The following is a 16,837-nucleotide window of genomic DNA, read 5'->3' on the forward strand; positions in this document are numbered from 1 at the left end:
TTCTTTCTTTCTTTCCGTCTGAAACATCGATTTTTTTTAACTTCAGCCGTGTCGGCCTGGGCCAGCGAGGGCACCAATTTCTGTCGTCGTAGACTGGGACATCTGCCCTTGTACCGTCAGGAACCCTGTCCTCGGTCTCTTTCTTGGGCCGGGATAAGCTCGGTGAGCTCGCGCCCTCGTACGTTCGTTGGTTCGTTTTGTCGAATCCTTGGTCGGCGCTCACCAAAAGTACACTGGATCTTCTATCTCTCCAGAGCGTTCGTTCATCCTGGCCTGAGCTGAGCCCGCCGTGTCTCACTCTCAATTCCCACTGCCTTTGGCCTCGTTCAGCCAAGACCGTTGTTCCATCTAGAGGAAAACATTTGCGAAACGTCAAATCAAAAATCTGGATTGAAAAGCCTGGGCTAGACGCATCCTTGGTGGGAAACTTCATCAGGTAACTGGGCCAGGCTCATTAGGTGATAGATGGGCGTTAGAGGTTGTGAGGGCGGTTGATTTTGATTAGATACCTGTGGATGGGACGGAGGCTCCTTTGTTTTGCTTTTGTGACGCAATTTTAAGAGACTGCCTTGGGCAGCGTCCCACTGGGAACACTTGGATATTTGATGGCTCTGATTCCAGTCATGTTGGACCAAAGTCAAGTCAAGTCGGGTTTGTCCAATTGGAAAGAGGCCGTCATCCTTGTGGATTCGTTTTTGGGCTGGGAAAAAGACTTCTATCCGGGGATTTTGGCCGGAGTTCTCACCCTCAAATTCTTGATCATCTGGTATTGGGATCCGACCCTGTTGACGTTCTTAGCTGTGACCGGGATCTGGTTGTCTATTCTCGACTATTTGGGACCCAAAGTGTTGGCGCAGGTAAAAAATTCGGATCATGAAAACAATTGGAAAGAATAAGACACGTTATTTGGATCCATTTCAGGTGTTCAAACCCGAGAACTGGACCCATGAGAAGGAGACCAAATATGAGGCCGTGTGCGAGAACATTGTTTCAGGGTTGACCAAATGCACGGCGGCCTTCAAAATGTGCCATGAGGCCAAAGAAAAGAAGCCCGTGGTTCATTTTGCCGCCACTGTCACGTCCTTGTTGGTTCTCTCTTGGATCGGGAACCGGATCAACAATTTCTTCCTACTCTTTCTCTTGGTTTTGGGGCTATTCATGCTACCTGGTTTGCATCGGCGGGGTATCTTGCAGAAATATTGCTCAACGGCCATGCTGAAAGTGACGGAAGCTATTAAAGGGAAGGATCACCTCAAAAAAGCTGAGTAAAATGGCCTTTTGCTTTCCATGGGCATTCTTCTAGTTTTAGTCGTCTTTCAGTCTTCATGTAGCTTTCCACTCCACCCAACCTGTCTTTATTCCTTCTCTTTTTCACCTACATTTCCAGAATAATGCAATAAAATCACCCATAGGTTTTGAAATTGCTGCTTCTCAGGACAATGCAGTCCTCTGTTTTTTAACAATACCCTCTGATTGAGCCCGTTATGCTTAATTGGTAACTTATGATGGAGGGGACCCTCAAAGTTATTGATGCGTGTCCTTGACGAGAACATTGAATCAGAATACTTAGAATAGTCAGTTGTGAAATTGCAAACTGCTGCCAAGGCCCATCTTCAAAAGCGCCAATGAATCTTGTACGAATCTGTCCCGAATTTTCATGATGACTGACATCCCTTTCAAAATGAACTGATAAATACGCACATACTTATAAAATGAACTGTACATAAACCAGGTTATTAGAGGTTTTTAGCAACTGTAAAAAGGGCATTATTCACACCAGCTGGTTATCCCTCTTGCAGTTTTCTTGGAAATGACTCAACATTCCTCTCCCCAACGATCTCAGAGAAATTATTGTTCCCTCACGACATAATTTTGTCCATGTAGATAGCAACTACGTATCTGCCAAATAAACGCACAATTCGTTGTCATCTATAATTTCTTTATCGCTTGACTTATACCTTCACCAAGTTAAAAAAAATCAAGAAGCCCACAAAAGTGGGGGGAAAGTTAATCCCAACACTTGGAAAGTTAGAAACGAGACGGTAATGGTTAGGTTGCGTGAGTTCAATCTATTCCAAGGGCGCACTTTGAACCAACAAGCAGTTGTCCGATCAGTGTCACCAAAGCGGACTCCTCGATATAGAAATTGTACCATGTCATCCTGATACTTTTAAAGAAAATCGAAAACCTTGGTCAAAATTTCACTTTGATATTTGACGAAACTCATCTTTGAACAAGAATTATTATCTAGGTTGAGGCTTCAGAAAACATGTTTGCGCTTTCTGCTCCATAAATCCGGAAGCACTCTCAACAGTTGTGTTGGTTTTTGTTACCAAGGCAAACAAGGAAGGTACGTGTGTGCAAAATCGACGGCAAAAGGTTGTTCTCCCCATGATTCCAGCCTCTGTGTGGCCTCGACTTTATCATGTCTTCATCCTCGGGCATGACTACCGGCTCTTCTTCAGCCTCGGGCACACGGATCCGTTTGCGTTCCCGCCGTTCTAGATCTACGCATGCCCCTGGGCCCGTAAGTCCACCATCCTCGCCTGACAAACTGCTCGACACGCTCACCTCGAATTGTCATCGCGCTCCTAGTTTGGACAACCAGAATCTGCCTTATCCGTTCAATTCGAATGCTGCCGAAGAATCGCCCGAGGAAGATCAGAGTGATTGGGATCTGCCCAGTTCTCAGGTGATCCCGAAGGCGGGCGAGATCTATTGGCCTAGTGCCTCCCCTGAGGCCATCGCTGAGGTCCAAGCCAGGTTGTCGGCGGCCGAGTCCAGTTCACCCCCGTCCAAACGGGCGGTTGAGCATGTCAAGACACCGGTGATGCGGCTACGGCCGAATAGGAGAAGCGGACAATCCTTACGGCAACGCAATGTTAGTGGAGAAGCCATCCAGACACTTCGATCGATTTGGCAGGAAATCCAAGCGGAGGGTAGAAAAATTGAACAAGAGCATTTGCTGGCCAATGAAATCGAGCCATCGGAGCGGTCAACATCCGTGGATGAGCACGTCCATAATGGGTTGGTGGATGATGACGATGATGATGATGATATGTTTTTACTTCAGTGTTCACAGGCAGTGGATAAAACGCCCAATCATGGTCATCGTCCGAAGAGTCGTGTCCACGCAGTCAAAGAAAACGAAGGTGGTGTTAAGCAAGATGCAAGCGATATTTTTAGTTCTCACAATATGACATCGCCCGTCAAGGTGGTGAAGTATCCCAAGCATCGAGAAAATCGCCTGAAATCCCCTCCGCCGATTATTCAATTCCCCGAGGTCACCACCCATGTTCAAAATGGAGCTGAAGATGATCCATTTGGAGACGACGAAGACTCGTTCAACGATCATTTGAGTCAACTGGATTTCAATTCTCTTCAAGGGATGACCAAAGGCGTCAGTCCCAGAACACCAACCTCGTCAGATCCCAATTTCAAGCGATACCGAAGTATTGAGGTCGAATCCCCGTGGAACAATGCCAAATCCTCATCGTCTCTTAGCAGCAGTGCCAAATCTTGGACCAGATCATCAAGTACGCCCGATGCACCTAATAAAAGTATGCCTGGGGGACGGAAGGTAGGCCCTCATCCGGTCAGACCCGTTTATTCAAAAGAAGAAATTGAACGAAAGAGACTAGAAGCTTTGAAGAAGAGGGAACAAAACTTGAAGAAGATCCACGCCAGGAAAACCTGAAAAATACTTTACGGTTAGTGGGAGCCATTCATTCGGATTGTTGGGAAAGTTATGATCAGATTCATTTCTGCGCACCGATATAACTTTTGCGGATGTGTGGGAGCCACCTTTTCACTGGCTTCATGTGTTCTGGGCCCTCATGAGCACTACTTCTGAGGGGAAACGTCTATCTATCATTCGGTGGGAAAGGTTTTATATTCAATTCTAGCCAACGAACTGTCAGCTCATCTCAATTTGGAATCATCTGTTGAATATTTTTTGATAACTTCAATGGCAGTAAAAGATAATAAAATAAGCCATACCAAAACTAACTGTCCACACTCATATCCTCTTCTTTCATAAATTGATGACATGAATTGGGTCTCCTGTTGTCGAAAGGTCAGCAGGCGCAATGTACGTAGTAGCATGTCGTAAAGATCAAACGTAACTTTCCATCTCCGTTTTTTTCTGGGGGAGAGTGGGGGATCCTCCCCGTCGTCATCGCATTTTGGTGTCAAATCGTGACAGAATATCAGGATAAGCGCGTTCAATCATCGGTGAAGATTTCAAGCGCTAAGAGGTCATCGGAGAAAGCCTCATTCATGATTTCTAGAATGAGTCTCGGTCTGAAGAGAATAAGTATGTTGCGTTGAACGATCCATTTCAAATGTTTCCCTTCCTATGCTCGCGTCTGGCCTCTTCCGCTGAAATGACACGAATTTCTTACGCAAAAGTTAGCCATAGTTCAAAATCAGATATCGGCGCAATCGGAATGTGGAACGACTTTTCCGAGTGGATTAGAAGGGCTCAAGATCCAAGTGCTCTATTTTTACAAGAACTTCAAAGTGAAGACGAGGGGTCAAGCGGAAAGAGAGTCAACCCCAAGAGGATCGATCGTGGACTTCGACCTTTGGGCTTCAGTTCAGAGTTGAACGTCGAAAATCAAGTGAACTACGAGGATGGGTCATCCTTTCACGGCGATGTCATTTTGGGTACCCCATTTGGATTGGGAACATTCCAAAAGTCGGACGGAACTCTCTATGAGGGTTATTTTCACGAAGGATGTCCCGACGGACTTGTGAAGATCTCAAGCAATGAGAACCATTTCGAGGAAGCCTACTTCAAATTAGGCCACAATCTTGGTATTTACCGAAGATTATCGATGGACAACCGTCTAGAGTTCCGCGTGAAACAAAAACGGCACTTCTTTGAATTGGTCCGATTTGAAGGAGGCGGGATTTTGATGGGACCTACTGCGTCAAACCGGTCTAGAATATTCATTTACCCAGATCAGAGAACTGCCATCGTTGGCCAATTCGACGACAAACATCGGGTCATCAAAGGCTATTATGGACACGTTGATGGTTTTCGTAGAAGTGAGAATGGCCTTTTTTGGCCAGAAATTCGAGACCTGAAAACCTTGACAGTTGGGTTCGAAAGGCCAAATACTTTTTCTTTGGGTACTAACCTCTTGGAACGAGACTTGTATGAGAAGAAAACTTGTCAAGTGGGCTTATCAAAGACCCAAGACAACGCTGGAGAAGGCTTGTTTGCCTTAAGAGACTTGAGACAGGGCGATTTAATTGCCTTTTTCAACGGCGTTCGTAAAAGGCGCGTAATTCGAGCGATGCCCAGTTCGGCCAACTCCGAAGATTGGTCCGACTATTCGATCACGCTCAGCAGAGACATTAGCCTGGACATTCCAGAGCCCATGAGATCCATACACAAGTACCAAGCCACGCTCGCTCATAAGGCATGTCATTCGTTTGAGCCCAATTCAGCTTTTCGTCGCTTTTTTCATCCACGATTTGGTTTGATCATGTGCATTATCGCAATCGAACACATTCAGAAAGAGCAGGAAATATTGGTCCACTATAGGTATCCCATTAAGAGTGCTCCCTCGTGGTACCAGAGTCAGTGGTATAGATATCTTCGCTATAATAGGGGATGGGAACCAGAGTTTATTGACCAGTTTGGTTTTGTCGCACATGACGTACAAGAAACTCTGGAATCTCTTTCCACTCGTATCCAAAGTCCCCCATCACCCGTTTTTAAATAACGGTAAGTACTGTGAGACTGCATAGATTTTGTTCTCGTGCTTTTAAAATTGTGCAAATAAGGCTCCGAGTCTGAGAATTCATTGTCATTGTCATTCTTACTTGAAACGAAATAAAAGAAGGCCCAATATTGTTCTCATTTTGTATGACGGGGGAAATTTGAAACTTCATATTTCAAATGTTTCGTGCAAATTTTGCCCAAATTGCATATTTTGAGTCTTTCATGGGACAGAGTACATACAATAAACCGCAAGAAAGGTTGAAACAGACCGATTGAACTATTTTGACATTTTCATTGACAAACCAAATTGAGATGATTATTCTTGATCAAAAGAAATTAAACTATAGTAAAAACAAGCAACTGACCAAACTACGTACATAAAGCCAAAGCATAAGCCAAACGACCTATTAACTCTACCGTGGTGGGATAAAATTGAATGCTAATTTTCTAATATCAACTTATCCGTGGAACGTTCTGATTTACGTCATTACGTCCATTGATCATTGCTCCTGAATCCAAATGTTTATTAGAAGGCATTCATGGGAAAATGCTTGTAGCGTCTGAAGCTCAGTGAAGGACATGGTTACCTTCTTTGAGTGTTTGAACGTCCGCAAGCGAAGCCCAGTCAGAAACATGCACTTGAGTGCTTTCAAGGTTTGTTCAGCTCTCATAGCGTCTCTCGTCCATTTCATTAAGAACGAAAAGCTACGTGGTTACGCTCCACTTGACATTTTTTTTTTCATTTCGCTGACTCGAAAAGAGAGCAGCATTTTTCCTTGAGAGAATGTAAAGCCGTGTATGAGTTAAAACATACGATGTTCAAAATGAATTTGCCAATCTTTGACGAAATCCCACCTTTTCTAAGGTTCGGAAATTTATTAACCGACATTCCTTCGCAAGAGACAATTGGCTTAGCCAATGGCATGCGTCGAAAAAAAAAGCTTACAGTTTGATCTTGGACATAATGTGTGAAAAGCTTGCTACAGAACTGAACTGGACCGGTTGATATCACCTAGCTGTTTAATTGTCAAACACATTTTCCCATAATTAAAGCCTTTGGTCCTTCAACATGTTGCCGGTTTGGATTTGCGAAAGAGCTGAACCGAGACAGTGGAAAGAAAACTAGTTAGTGCAACCATCTCGAATTCCAGCTCGATCTTGACTTCTAGAGATGTGGGCAGCGAAGGGCAGCACAAAACCGTTCACTTTATTCCAAATAAGCACTTCATACGACCACCAAAAACTTGTTGAATAGATGAACTTGGCCAAATTTGAGCCCAAAACTATGCTTAGGGAATTCAGGAGATATGTCCAAAGTTATGTTGTAAACCTTACATTTAATTCGAATTTTCGGCTTGCTCTTTGTCACCTACATATGTTTTGGACAACATAACTTTGAACCGAACCCCTTCACATGTAAATCATATAAAATTGCTTTATTTTGAAAAGCGGCTCACAGTCGCTATGATCAAGAGTAGGCTGATTTGGCGAGAAACTCGTTCACAGTCCATATTTCTAAAAGTTTGCGGCTCGACATGCTAACGACATTTTCTTCGTAGTCTACTCATGATTTTAACAATTGAAGTTTTGGTTTTGTATCGTCCTATATCCGGCAGCATTACCAGGGAAACGAGTACGAAGTTAAACTCCTACATTCTTGTACTATGAATCTTATTTTTACAACTTATTCGGTGAAGAACAAATTTAGTTGGAATTAGTTATGACAAAGCTAATCATCCTTGTATTAGACTCTAGCTTTCTCCTCCCATTTCTCCAACACTTGTTTCTTCGCCTCTGCCGGGATTTTCGTCCATTTCATCGCCTGAGCGCGGGCACCCTGTTGAACTCCGTCATTACGAATGTCCACAAGACTTTTCATCACGGATCTCACGTCCACTTCCTCTTCCCGGGCGTCTTTCAACTCGCCTTCTCTCCCATTCAGACTGAGATAACGTCGAATCACCTGAAGAATTTAAAGCCAGTTGGACATTTTGATTGATCTACAGTTAAAAAATGAGGTAGACCTACTTGAGCCCAATTCACTGCCCGGCTAGTGAGTGCAAATTCCTCCATTTCCTCCATGGAATTTGCTCCTCCCTTGGAATGTGCGTGTTCTTTGTCCCATCGGGATTGTATGACATCTACCGGAACTGGTTTGATTCCATCCGTGAATCCCCATTTGATGTTGCCTATTTTAAAGATTTGGAACGTCATTCCTCAAATTAATCCACGTTGCAGCAATTCGTACTAATCAAGAAATGATGCATACCTAAGGCATGGATTACCCTTGGGGTAAGCTTCCGCTTCTCATCGCTCACATCCAGAACGAACTTCATTCCAGGAGCCTTGTTCATGATCTCGTCCTTCATAGCCTGACGAAACTTCTTTCGCGCCAGTTTTTTCTCATTTCGTCCTCGAATGCACCTAAAAAGAGAATGATCAAGCTTTTTCCAATCACATGCAAGCACAATGGTCCAGTCCTATGTACCATGAGTGCATGAGAACCATCCATGTGGTAAGAATGTTAAGTGGCGAGGGGGCCACTTGAGTTCTCTGCATGTTCCTGGTCAACTTAGCCAAGCCAAACTTCCACTCGATATCAGATTGCTGTTGAATCCGTTGATAAGTGTCACTCATCATAGCAATCAAGAGATTGATCAGGACCACCACCGTCAGTAACAGATATGAGGCGAATACAACCTTAAAAGCGAACCTGGTCCAAGGTTGGATCAAGGAGGACACACTCAGGGCGTCGGCATTGTTTAAGCCAAAATTAGCAAAGAACAATAGCTCAAACATAAGAATTGGATGGGTGATATCTGAATTGGCCGCAATTTTTTCCGTCAACGTTCGATTGGTGTCATCGGGAAAGTCATCCGGAAATCCAAAAGGAGTGTTCATAGCGGCCACAAAGAATGAGTATCCTACGATAAACAGACTCAAGACCACCACGAACTTCCCCACATCCATGAGCAGTTCGCCAATAATGATGGCCCAAGGTCCAAATAGGTGATGAAAAGACAAGAAGTCTAAGATCAGTACAGTAGCGAAGAGCAGCGTTGCTGCGAAAAATAGATTGCGGACGTAGACGATCAGAGACCAGTAATATGGATCCATGAAGAACCCAGTGCCGTGGGTAATAGCGGCTATGATGCCTAAAAGTACCAGCAAGTATTTGACAGGAGACAAACCACCTTTGGTGCCAGGGTTAGTGACTCGATCAAGTAGCAATCCTAAATACCAGATCCAAACTGCCATCTCATACCAAAGTGGTAGAAGACTTTCTCGAGGAGTTGGATCAGGTGGAACCACCGACGTCAAAGTGAGGAAGGCCATAAAATAAAGATGCGAGGTGAGATAGGACATGAATTTCACTACCGGCACTTTGTTGTAGCCTTTGGCTAAGGGTAAGGAAAAGAAAAACCAAACCGGAGGTACGAATAAAAACACCATAAACGAAAGAATGAATTGCCAGGCTTTCATGTCCAAGTGGCCTTCCCAAATCTCTTGAAGGTACTGTTGTACCACATACTGAGATATAGCCACTTTCTGCTCATTGTCGATCAAGGTATCGATGAAATTCCGGTCGTGTTGATCCAATGAGTTCAGAATTCGTCCCGGATTCTCCAAATTGGCAGCTATTAAGTACACACAGAGATATCTTATTTTTGATTCATTCCTCGGAGTTCACGCCCTGTGCATTCATTACCAATGCCAATGAGATCTTTAGCCAATTCCTCGCACACGTCTCCAATGTCCATTAAATCAGCTGCCCTGTCCTTTTCCCTCAGGGCCATATCACGATACATGGCAGATAAAGTGGCTGCAGTGTAACAAGGAGCAGGGGACACGAAAACAAAATCCTCAATGGACTTGTACTTGTTTGTTTTCCCAACCACCATCACGTTGAAGACGAATTTTCGATCTGATAACAACGATTCCGTGTTATGATCCTGGCGGAGAAGGTATTGAATCACATTGAAGTTGCCTTGTTTCGCCGCATACCTGAAGCATAAAAAACATATTTGAACTTGGATGAGAGAAGCCTTAAACTATTTTGCAGTGCACAGGAGAGTTTTCTCACCACAGGGGAATTTTCTTTTCGTATGTCTCCGCCGTACAAGAACTTCCGCTATCAACCAACAACTGAACCACATCCAGAAACCCAGAGAAGGCAGCATGGTGCAAAGCCAACCAACCCTGCTTATCTTCAATATCAGGATCAGCACCTTGGCCGATTAAAACTTGAACCATTTCGTAATGACCGCTTCTAGCGGCAACGTGTAAGCAAGTCCGTCCAGATGTGTCCACACTCTGCGTATACAAACGTACAACATTCAAGTACGTAGAGTGGGATATTTTGTTAGGGACAACTGATCCGGTGAGGTTCTGATGAAATTGTTGAAGACATACTATTTACCTTCAAAAGGGCAGTAGTTCTGCTGAGCAACAAACCCACTACTCCCACATGGCCGCTGATGCAAGCCAAATGAAGGGGAATGTAGCCTGAAGGTGAACTTTGACATTCCACGTTGACTCCAGCGTAATTGAGCAAGATACGAACCACATTCTCAGCTCCAGTGAAGCTTGCCAAATGCAATGGGGTCAAGTCACATTCGGTAGCGATCTCCTGTGGATTGGAGGAAAACACAGAAGTTGCATTAAAGGGATTAAATTGAACTCATTGCCGTAGGTTCAAAATTGGGAACTAATCACTTTGTGACGGCTTCATTTACATGTGCGTCCATAATCCAAATCTTAAGGGTACTTGGGCACTCTTCTTAATGGCATTGCTAGAAAGTGATGGTTACTTTGAAATCTTATTCCTTCAGTACAAGATTTGCTCAGGGAAAGGGAACGTGGGAACTTATCCACCACTAATCGAGATAAGACGCCACAAAATACCCCAGGGAAAAAAACCTCTTTCTCTTAAGAATCTACAGGAAAAAGTTTATTCAGTATCTAACACAGGACACAGACTCTCTCCCAAGTCTGACGGTGGAAGTTTGGTATGGAAACACCCCCTTACCTTGCCTTTCTATAGGACCTAATCAGAGCAAATTAAAAGAAGATCCAACATATTTCTCATCAATGATTTTATGATGCTTGACCAAGTTTTACTTTTGAAATAAAAATTCAAACATCAAACCTTTGTGTGTTTGGACAAGAACCAACAAGTGGAACTAAGAGCCTTGTTTAGTCCGAGGAAATGTACCTACTTGTTTTGTCGAATCTCTAATATAAGAATGCCGCCACACGAAGTGAAGAAGAGGAACACTTTCTCACGTACTGGATTACATCGACATGTCGCTAATGACATTTGCATAGAAAAGCAATCAAAAAAATATATCCAGGCCCACAACGAGAGATGAGTAGTCACTCGTGCTCAACAAAATAGAAAAAAGCCAACGGAAAAGTAAACAGGGGTTCTTCATCCCAGAATTGGTACCATCACGCGGATTATTGGCTAAGATTCGACAGTGTGGTAAAAGTGGTTAGAACATATTTTGAAAGTAAAACATTGGGACGAATCGCTCTTTAAAACAAGACGGAGCAATTATCTTAAGAGCGCTCGTTAAAAAGCCCAATTGAAGGTATAACTTTAACTTTACGTTGGGATCAGTTTACCTACTTTACAATCGATTCAAGACTCCCATGTTATATGAGCACATTGAGGCTGAAAATGCCATTTGCTTACGCTAGGATTATAAAGAGTCATCGAGATAACTAACAAAACTCGAGTCCTGACAAGTTGTTCCATATCTCTGGTGAGTCTTACAAGGCTCTTTTTTCTCTTTGAATTAGTAATATGACGACGACACAAATGCCGTTGAGTATTTTTTACAAACGACAAAAGACCGGTAACGGTCGAGTGCTCTGTTTGGGACTGCTTACAGCTCTAATCTATACTCTGATTCACGAGATGGTAACTCACCCTGGCCAAGCTCAAATTGACCAAAACAGGGAAGTTTGACTTGGCTTGAGCTGGAATGTGAGTCAGCAATTCTCTAGTTGTTTCAGATTCTCCAAAAAATGCGGCAATATGCAATGCGGTCATTCCATTTTTTCGACTCGGATCTCTCATAGTGACCCCGTTCTCGGCAAATTCCTCAATCAACTCGGTGTGTCCAAATTTAGCCGCAATATGAACTGGTGTGAAACCGGACTTATTTTCCTCATCCACCGCTGCTCCGGCTTGAAGTAGGATCTTTACCACTTCCCTGCAAAGAAACAGACCCTTGGGACTCCGACACGTCAAACATAGACCAACGCTCGTTGCAATTACCTATGACCACCTTCACTGGCAATGTGGATTGGTGCCGAGTCGGTAATTTTATTCTTCGAGGACAAAACAACGGATTTGTCAAATTTCATGAGCTCTTTTATAACCAAGGCCGAGCCTCTTTTGGCTGCAATATGAGCGCATGTGCTGCCGTCTTTGGTGGCGGAAGATACCAATGAAGGTCGTGCTTTCAAGAAGAGAAGAATAACCTCCGGTTTATCCGACGTAGCAGCCATGTGAATGGGCTTCTGACCCATTTCATCTGCACTATCCATACTCGCATCCAAATCAAGGAGCAAACGGCACATTTCCAGTTTACCCGATAACGCTGCCAAATGTAACGGAGTCTGCTTTTTCATCGTGACTGCATCCACTGTGGCGTCATATTTTTTCACCATAACCTTAACGAGGTCAATGTGGCCCTTTAGAGCTCCAAAATGAATGGCAGTCCAGCCGTTTTTGGTACGACTATTGACAAATGCATTTTTCCGAACAAGAAGTTGGCAACAATCGGTGCTTCCAACTTCAGCCGCCAGGTGAAGAGAGGACTTGCCTTCGTGGTCAAAAACGTCAACTCGAGCATTGTTCTCCAGAAGCAGGTGAGTAACATTAATGTGGCCTTTGGCAGAAGACATGCAAAGAGGTGACCATCCGGTGGCGGTCTGCTGGTTAACTGCCAATTGAATTTGACCCGCGTGCATGTGTTTAAGGAGTTCCTCGAGAATGTCGGCGTTGCCGGCCGCAGCAATATAGTGTAAGACAGACTCCTTGGTGTTGAAAGTCTGAATGGTGGGATTCGATTTGAATTCCATTAAGGTTCTGATCAAGATGACGTCTTCGTTTTTGAAATGAAGGTTCCCTTTGACGATGCGACAGGCGTGGTGAAGTGCAGTTTCTCCCAGTTTGTTCTGCTTTTGAACAAAATCACTGCAATCGCCCAAAGCTTGAGAGATGAAGAGCAGGATCTCCTGCTCCAATGATAAACCATTTTATCATAACTACTTACAATGTATGACTGTTTGATGCAAAATAAGAAAGCAGAACTAACCTTCACTGTGGGCTGATGGCAAGTTTTGGCAGCTTTATGTAGAGCTGTCTCTCCCTCACCGTCCATTAGCATGACATCAGACCCGTTTTGGAGCAAGAACTTGATGTTCACCATGGTTCCATTTTCTGCAGCTACGTGTAAGGCCGTCCTACCATTCGACATGGTCATGTTCGGATCCGCTCCTGACTTGAGAAGCATCCGAGTACATTTCTCCCCACGAACTTCGTCAATCCGAGAAGCAATATGCAAAGCAGTTTCGCCGGATTTCCCGCCCTAAGAAAAGTCAAAAGGCGGCTTTCACAAATGACGTTCGTTCATTCGGAATATTAGTGGGGCAGAATCTAATTTTGCCATCTCGGAGAGGCTGGCTCCCCGACTCACTCGAATATGAACCTTGGCCCCTTGACCCAAAAGCGCCTCCACAACCGTAGCCTTGCCCGCCTCGACGGCCAGATGTAAGGCCGTGTAATTATCATTGGTTGTACAATCCACATCTTCGCCTTTTTGAATCAATGTCGAGATCACGCTGACGTGCCCATGCATTGCTGCCGTGTGGATCCCTCTGGCTCCATACCTGACAAAAGAAACGCAATCAGTGAAAAAAGATAACCTGTCTGTGGAAAAGGACATGTTGACAAAGAAAGGTTTATAAGCTTGTCATCACTTCATTGTTACGTTCTTCTCACCTATTTGGCATTAGAAGAGGAACTCCCTTTTTAAAAAGCACCATAGCTGTGTCTGAGTGACCATGGAGAGCCGCTAAATGCATCAAGGTACTCCCATCTCGAGCTCGGTCGTAGACATTCGCCTGAAGGGAGTTAGCTCATGATTATATTAGAGCCAGACTGAACTTGCATTTCCTTCTTTTCAAAAACATATTTAGTGTACCTTGAACTTTTCAGCGAGAAACTCCACCGTAGCTGTGTGCCCTCGTTCGGCTGCTAAGTGGATTGGGGTACGGTCCTCATTGTCCTTGATGGTAGGGTTGGCTCTTGCCATGAATAAATTTCTGAAATTGACTTCAGAGAGGTGCATTAACTCCTAATTTAAGATTTCATGATACAAATCAGGCAATAAAAGCCACTTCCCAATTCCAGGCTTTTGCCTATTCTAGGCATTTTTCGAATTTTGACTTCTCACCGCACGATATTCTCGTCTCCTTTCAAGGCCGCAATATGAAGAACAGTCTGTCCGTCACGATTCACAGCATCAACGTTGGCACCAAACTCAACAAAAAGTTTGAGGAGATCACTGTCCCCTTTTCTTGTCGCCAAGTGGAGGCAAGTGTCCATTAGAGGCATCTAGAATAAAAATATGGTATCCTTTCTCAGATTGGATTCATCCCCAGGAGTCTGGCTCGAGGAGTTCTTTTCAAAACCCTGTTGCACAGGGAAACGTAAGGGGCGAGAAGAATCGGTCTGTCACACTTCTTATGGCTATGATAGTTTGCCCACCTTGAGCCTCTGGATTTGATCCTCGGTGTCCATAATGAGAAGCTCCCGGCACATGTTGAAGTTCCCAAACTCAATAGCAACGAAGAGAGGAATATTACCATCGTCATCGGGTTGCATGCGGACTTCTTTCGGACAATTCTTCAGTAGCTCCTTGAGAACTTGATAAGCTTGGGCATTTTGTCTAGCCGCGGCCAAATGGATGCAAGTTTGTCTTTTGAGACCTCCAATGGCGGCCACGTCCGCTTTATGATTTAGGAGCCACTTTACCGTATCTTCTCTCGAATACATGCTTGCCATATGCAAGGCAGTGTATTTTTCCTAATGGAGGCACAGAACAAAGAACGTCAACTAAGGGAACATGGAATTTGTTTCACATTGATTGACACGTGACATTCTTTGGTGTGATATACACAATGGAACTTGAGACATTGTTTCTAACTTATACGCGCGCATTGAATATATGATACTAGTAACGTACAGATCACGTACGTGATTGCGAGCATTGATGTTACATCCCAAATTAATTATCCTCTCCATTAGATTGACCCTGTTGTCAATTACGGCAAACATGAGAAGCGTGTTCCCTGTAGCAGGGTCGTAAATGTGGGCCAGAGGCGCTGGATTGCTCGGATCCGTGGATGAGGTGTCAGGTTGTTCTCCGACTAATGCTGGATCCGTTTGCCGCTCGATGGCTCTGAAAGTTCAAATTTCATTCTTTGTTCAGCAAAATGAATTTCTACCGATCCTTGCACACGTTGTTCGAGCCCTGGAAAGGCTTCCTCGATTGTCAATACACCCCATCGAGCACGTGTCAAATGCTGAACCATTCATGTTTAGCACTCTCAACTTGCAGAGCTTCCAAGTTTCCATTTCCCCTTCTTTGCTCGGGTCACAATTTGTACATTGTACAATGCCACCATTACGAGATGTAGCGAGCGGTTAGGAAACCTTAAAATTCCACGTGTGCGTGTTGATTCTGAAAATAGGTCCTTGTTATTCCACTGTAAGGAACTGATGCGCACTTACTTGAGGGCTTGTTCAAAGGCAATCCAATCATTTCGGTGAGCCATGACCACTAATCGCCTGGCAGCGATTTCAACGTTGAACTCGGTTTTCCCACTCTTCAACGAGGGCTCCTCTTCCGTTTCCGCCAATGAGGGAATTTCTACCTCTGCCTTGGTCGATGCAGCGTCGATGAAGCTCTCTATCATCTTTCGCACTTGAGATATGGCTCGGTCTTTTCGCTCTGGAGACAAATCGGGAAGCATTTCTTTCTTCAGCTTTTGCTTCATAGTTTTATTTTCCTCGCTGGAACTCGTTGACGACGGGAGAGGCTTGATTTCGGGGGATTTGGAGGGCTGTCGTGATTTCTTCCCTCTCTGTGGAGAAACGTCCGGTCTTCTTCGCACAGTTGGCGAGGGACCATCAGAGACGGCAAGAACTTTAGGTTTGGTGGGGGTAGCCGATTGTTGACTGTTAGTTTCCAAGTTTGTCTTTACTTCGGGCTTCAATGAGGTGACACTGTTCGGGGCTTTCAAGGGGGACTTGTCCTTCCGTTTGGTTAATTTGCGAACTTTTGAAGGAGCTTCCCGCCCGGCGCCCACTTGAGACTTCTCCGTGGAGCTGTCCCTCGAATATTGAGGATCGAATCCCATGCCTGCATGTCGAGGAACAAAGTCCCCGTCCCAAGGTTGAACCTTGTTTAGACCTCCATTTGGGTTGCGAGAACCCTTGGGAACAGCCAATTTTGGTTCGGTCTTGTCAGCATCCGACAAGAACGAGTGTGACGTGGCAGGGGATAATGGCATGCTTCCCTGAAAGAGAAAAAAGGCCACATTCCTCAAAAGCGAGAACAAAGAAATCCCCGACGCTCTTTTCGAGTGATGTGTTGCAATCTTTTCAGCATCCTAAATTTCTTCATTTGGGACAAAGAGCGAGAGAGAGTCAATGTTGTACAAATGCACTTAAATTCGACTGGCTTCTTCGACATAATTCATGAATATTCCACTCGATTTGAATTTGCCTTTGAAGAACAACTCTGCCGACATACCAAACCATTCAAAGGCCTCTGTCTGCTTTTGAACTTGAAAAAGGGATGATTTTGAATGCTTCGTAGACAACTACGTACAACAAATTCGTAGCGGTGCCAATAGGAGTTCAGAATTTCTGTTTGATTTGATAATGCATGTATTTTCTTTTTTATAAAAACCCCTTCTCATGGGTAAAAAGTTGACTCTCATCAGAGGAAAAGAAACCAAACGATGCGGTTAGGAACTTAATTTCATGGCTGTCTGTTCACGCGTGGCTAGAAAGTAAGA

At 44.3% G+C, this 16,837-nt stretch overlaps 4 protein-coding genes across 4 annotated transcripts; 2 read left to right on the forward strand and 2 right to left on the reverse strand.

Moving 5' to 3' along the window:
- Positions 1-249: 249 nt before the first annotated feature.
- On the forward strand, positions 250-4,008 carry LOC131889644 (ADP-ribosylation factor-like protein 6-interacting protein 1). The gene is made up of 3 exons (XM_059238785.1): positions 250-436; positions 622-857; positions 922-4,008. Exons 2-3 carry the CDS (start codon positions 624-626, stop codon positions 1,267-1,269), a joined length of 582 nt encoding a protein of 193 aa, XP_059094768.1. The 5' UTR covers positions 250-436; positions 622-623; the 3' UTR covers positions 1,270-4,008.
- Positions 4,009-4,448: 440 nt separating this feature from the next.
- LOC131887594 (histone-lysine N-methyltransferase SETD7-like) lies at positions 4,449-5,863 on the forward strand. The gene has a single exon (XM_059236220.1). It carries the CDS (start codon positions 4,449-4,451, stop codon positions 5,733-5,735), a length of 1,287 nt encoding a protein of 428 aa, XP_059092203.1. The 3' UTR covers positions 5,736-5,863.
- A 1,482-nt stretch (positions 5,864-7,345) lies between these two features.
- Positions 7,346-14,185, reverse strand: LOC131889128 (ankyrin-1-like). Its single transcript, XM_059238138.1, has 13 exons — positions 13,954-14,185; positions 13,752-13,873; positions 13,447-13,639; positions 13,066-13,338; positions 12,021-12,985; positions 11,670-11,955; positions 10,155-10,364; positions 9,819-10,048; positions 9,444-9,739; positions 8,223-9,372; positions 8,004-8,158; positions 7,763-7,923; positions 7,346-7,697 (listed from the first exon to the last, which is right to left on the reverse strand). The coding sequence occupies exons 1-13, from the start codon at positions 14,098-14,100 to the stop codon at positions 7,479-7,481; spliced, it is 4,407 nt and encodes a 1,468-aa protein (XP_059094121.1). The 5' UTR covers positions 14,101-14,185; the 3' UTR covers positions 7,346-7,478.
- Positions 14,186-14,867: 682 nt separating this feature from the next.
- On the reverse strand, positions 14,868-16,488 carry LOC131887595 (uncharacterized). The gene is made up of 2 exons (XM_059236222.1): positions 15,546-16,488; positions 14,868-15,213 (listed from the first exon to the last, which is right to left on the reverse strand). Exons 1-2 carry the CDS (start codon positions 16,325-16,327, stop codon positions 14,868-14,870), a joined length of 1,128 nt encoding a protein of 375 aa, XP_059092205.1. The 5' UTR covers positions 16,328-16,488.
- Positions 16,489-16,837: the final 349 nt, after the last annotated feature.

Source organism: Tigriopus californicus, chromosome 10 (genome assembly GCF_007210705.1).
Source record: "Tigriopus californicus strain San Diego chromosome 10, Tcal_SD_v2.1, whole genome shotgun sequence".
Classification (NCBI taxonomy): domain Eukaryota; kingdom Metazoa; phylum Arthropoda; class Copepoda; order Harpacticoida; family Harpacticidae; genus Tigriopus; species Tigriopus californicus.

Excerpts from the sequence above, each read along its gene's own strand:
- LOC131889644 (XM_059238785.1), top strand. The coding sequence starts at position 624 with ATGTTGGACCAAAGTCAAGTCAAGTCGGGTTTGTCCAATTGGAAAGAG. Across the intron at positions 858-921 it reads GACCCAAAGTGTTGGCGCAG|GTGTTCAAACCCGAGAACTG; the intron begins GTAAAAAATTCG and ends GATCCATTTCAG.
- LOC131889128 (XM_059238138.1), bottom strand. The coding sequence starts at position 14,100 with ATGCACCTCTCTGAAGTCAATTTCAGAAATTTATTCATGGCAAGAGCC. Across the intron at positions 13,640-13,751 it reads CCTCTTCTAATGCCAAATAG|GTATGGAGCCAGAGGGATCC; the intron begins GTGAGAAGAACG and ends TTCTTTTGTCAG. Across the intron at positions 7,924-8,003 it reads AAGGGTAATCCATGCCTTAG|GCAACATCAAATGGGGATTC; the intron begins GTATGCATCATT and ends TCTTTAAAATAG.
- LOC131887594 (XM_059236220.1), top strand. The coding sequence starts at position 4,449 with ATGTGGAACGACTTTTCCGAGTGGATTAGAAGGGCTCAAGATCCAAGT.
- LOC131887595 (XM_059236222.1), bottom strand. The coding sequence starts at position 16,327 with ATGCCATTATCCCCTGCCACGTCACACTCGTTCTTGTCGGATGCTGAC. Across the intron at positions 15,214-15,545 it reads GCCTTTGAACAAGCCCTCAA|AGCCATCGAGCGGCAAACGG; the intron begins GTAAGTGCGCAT and ends TTGAACTTTCAG.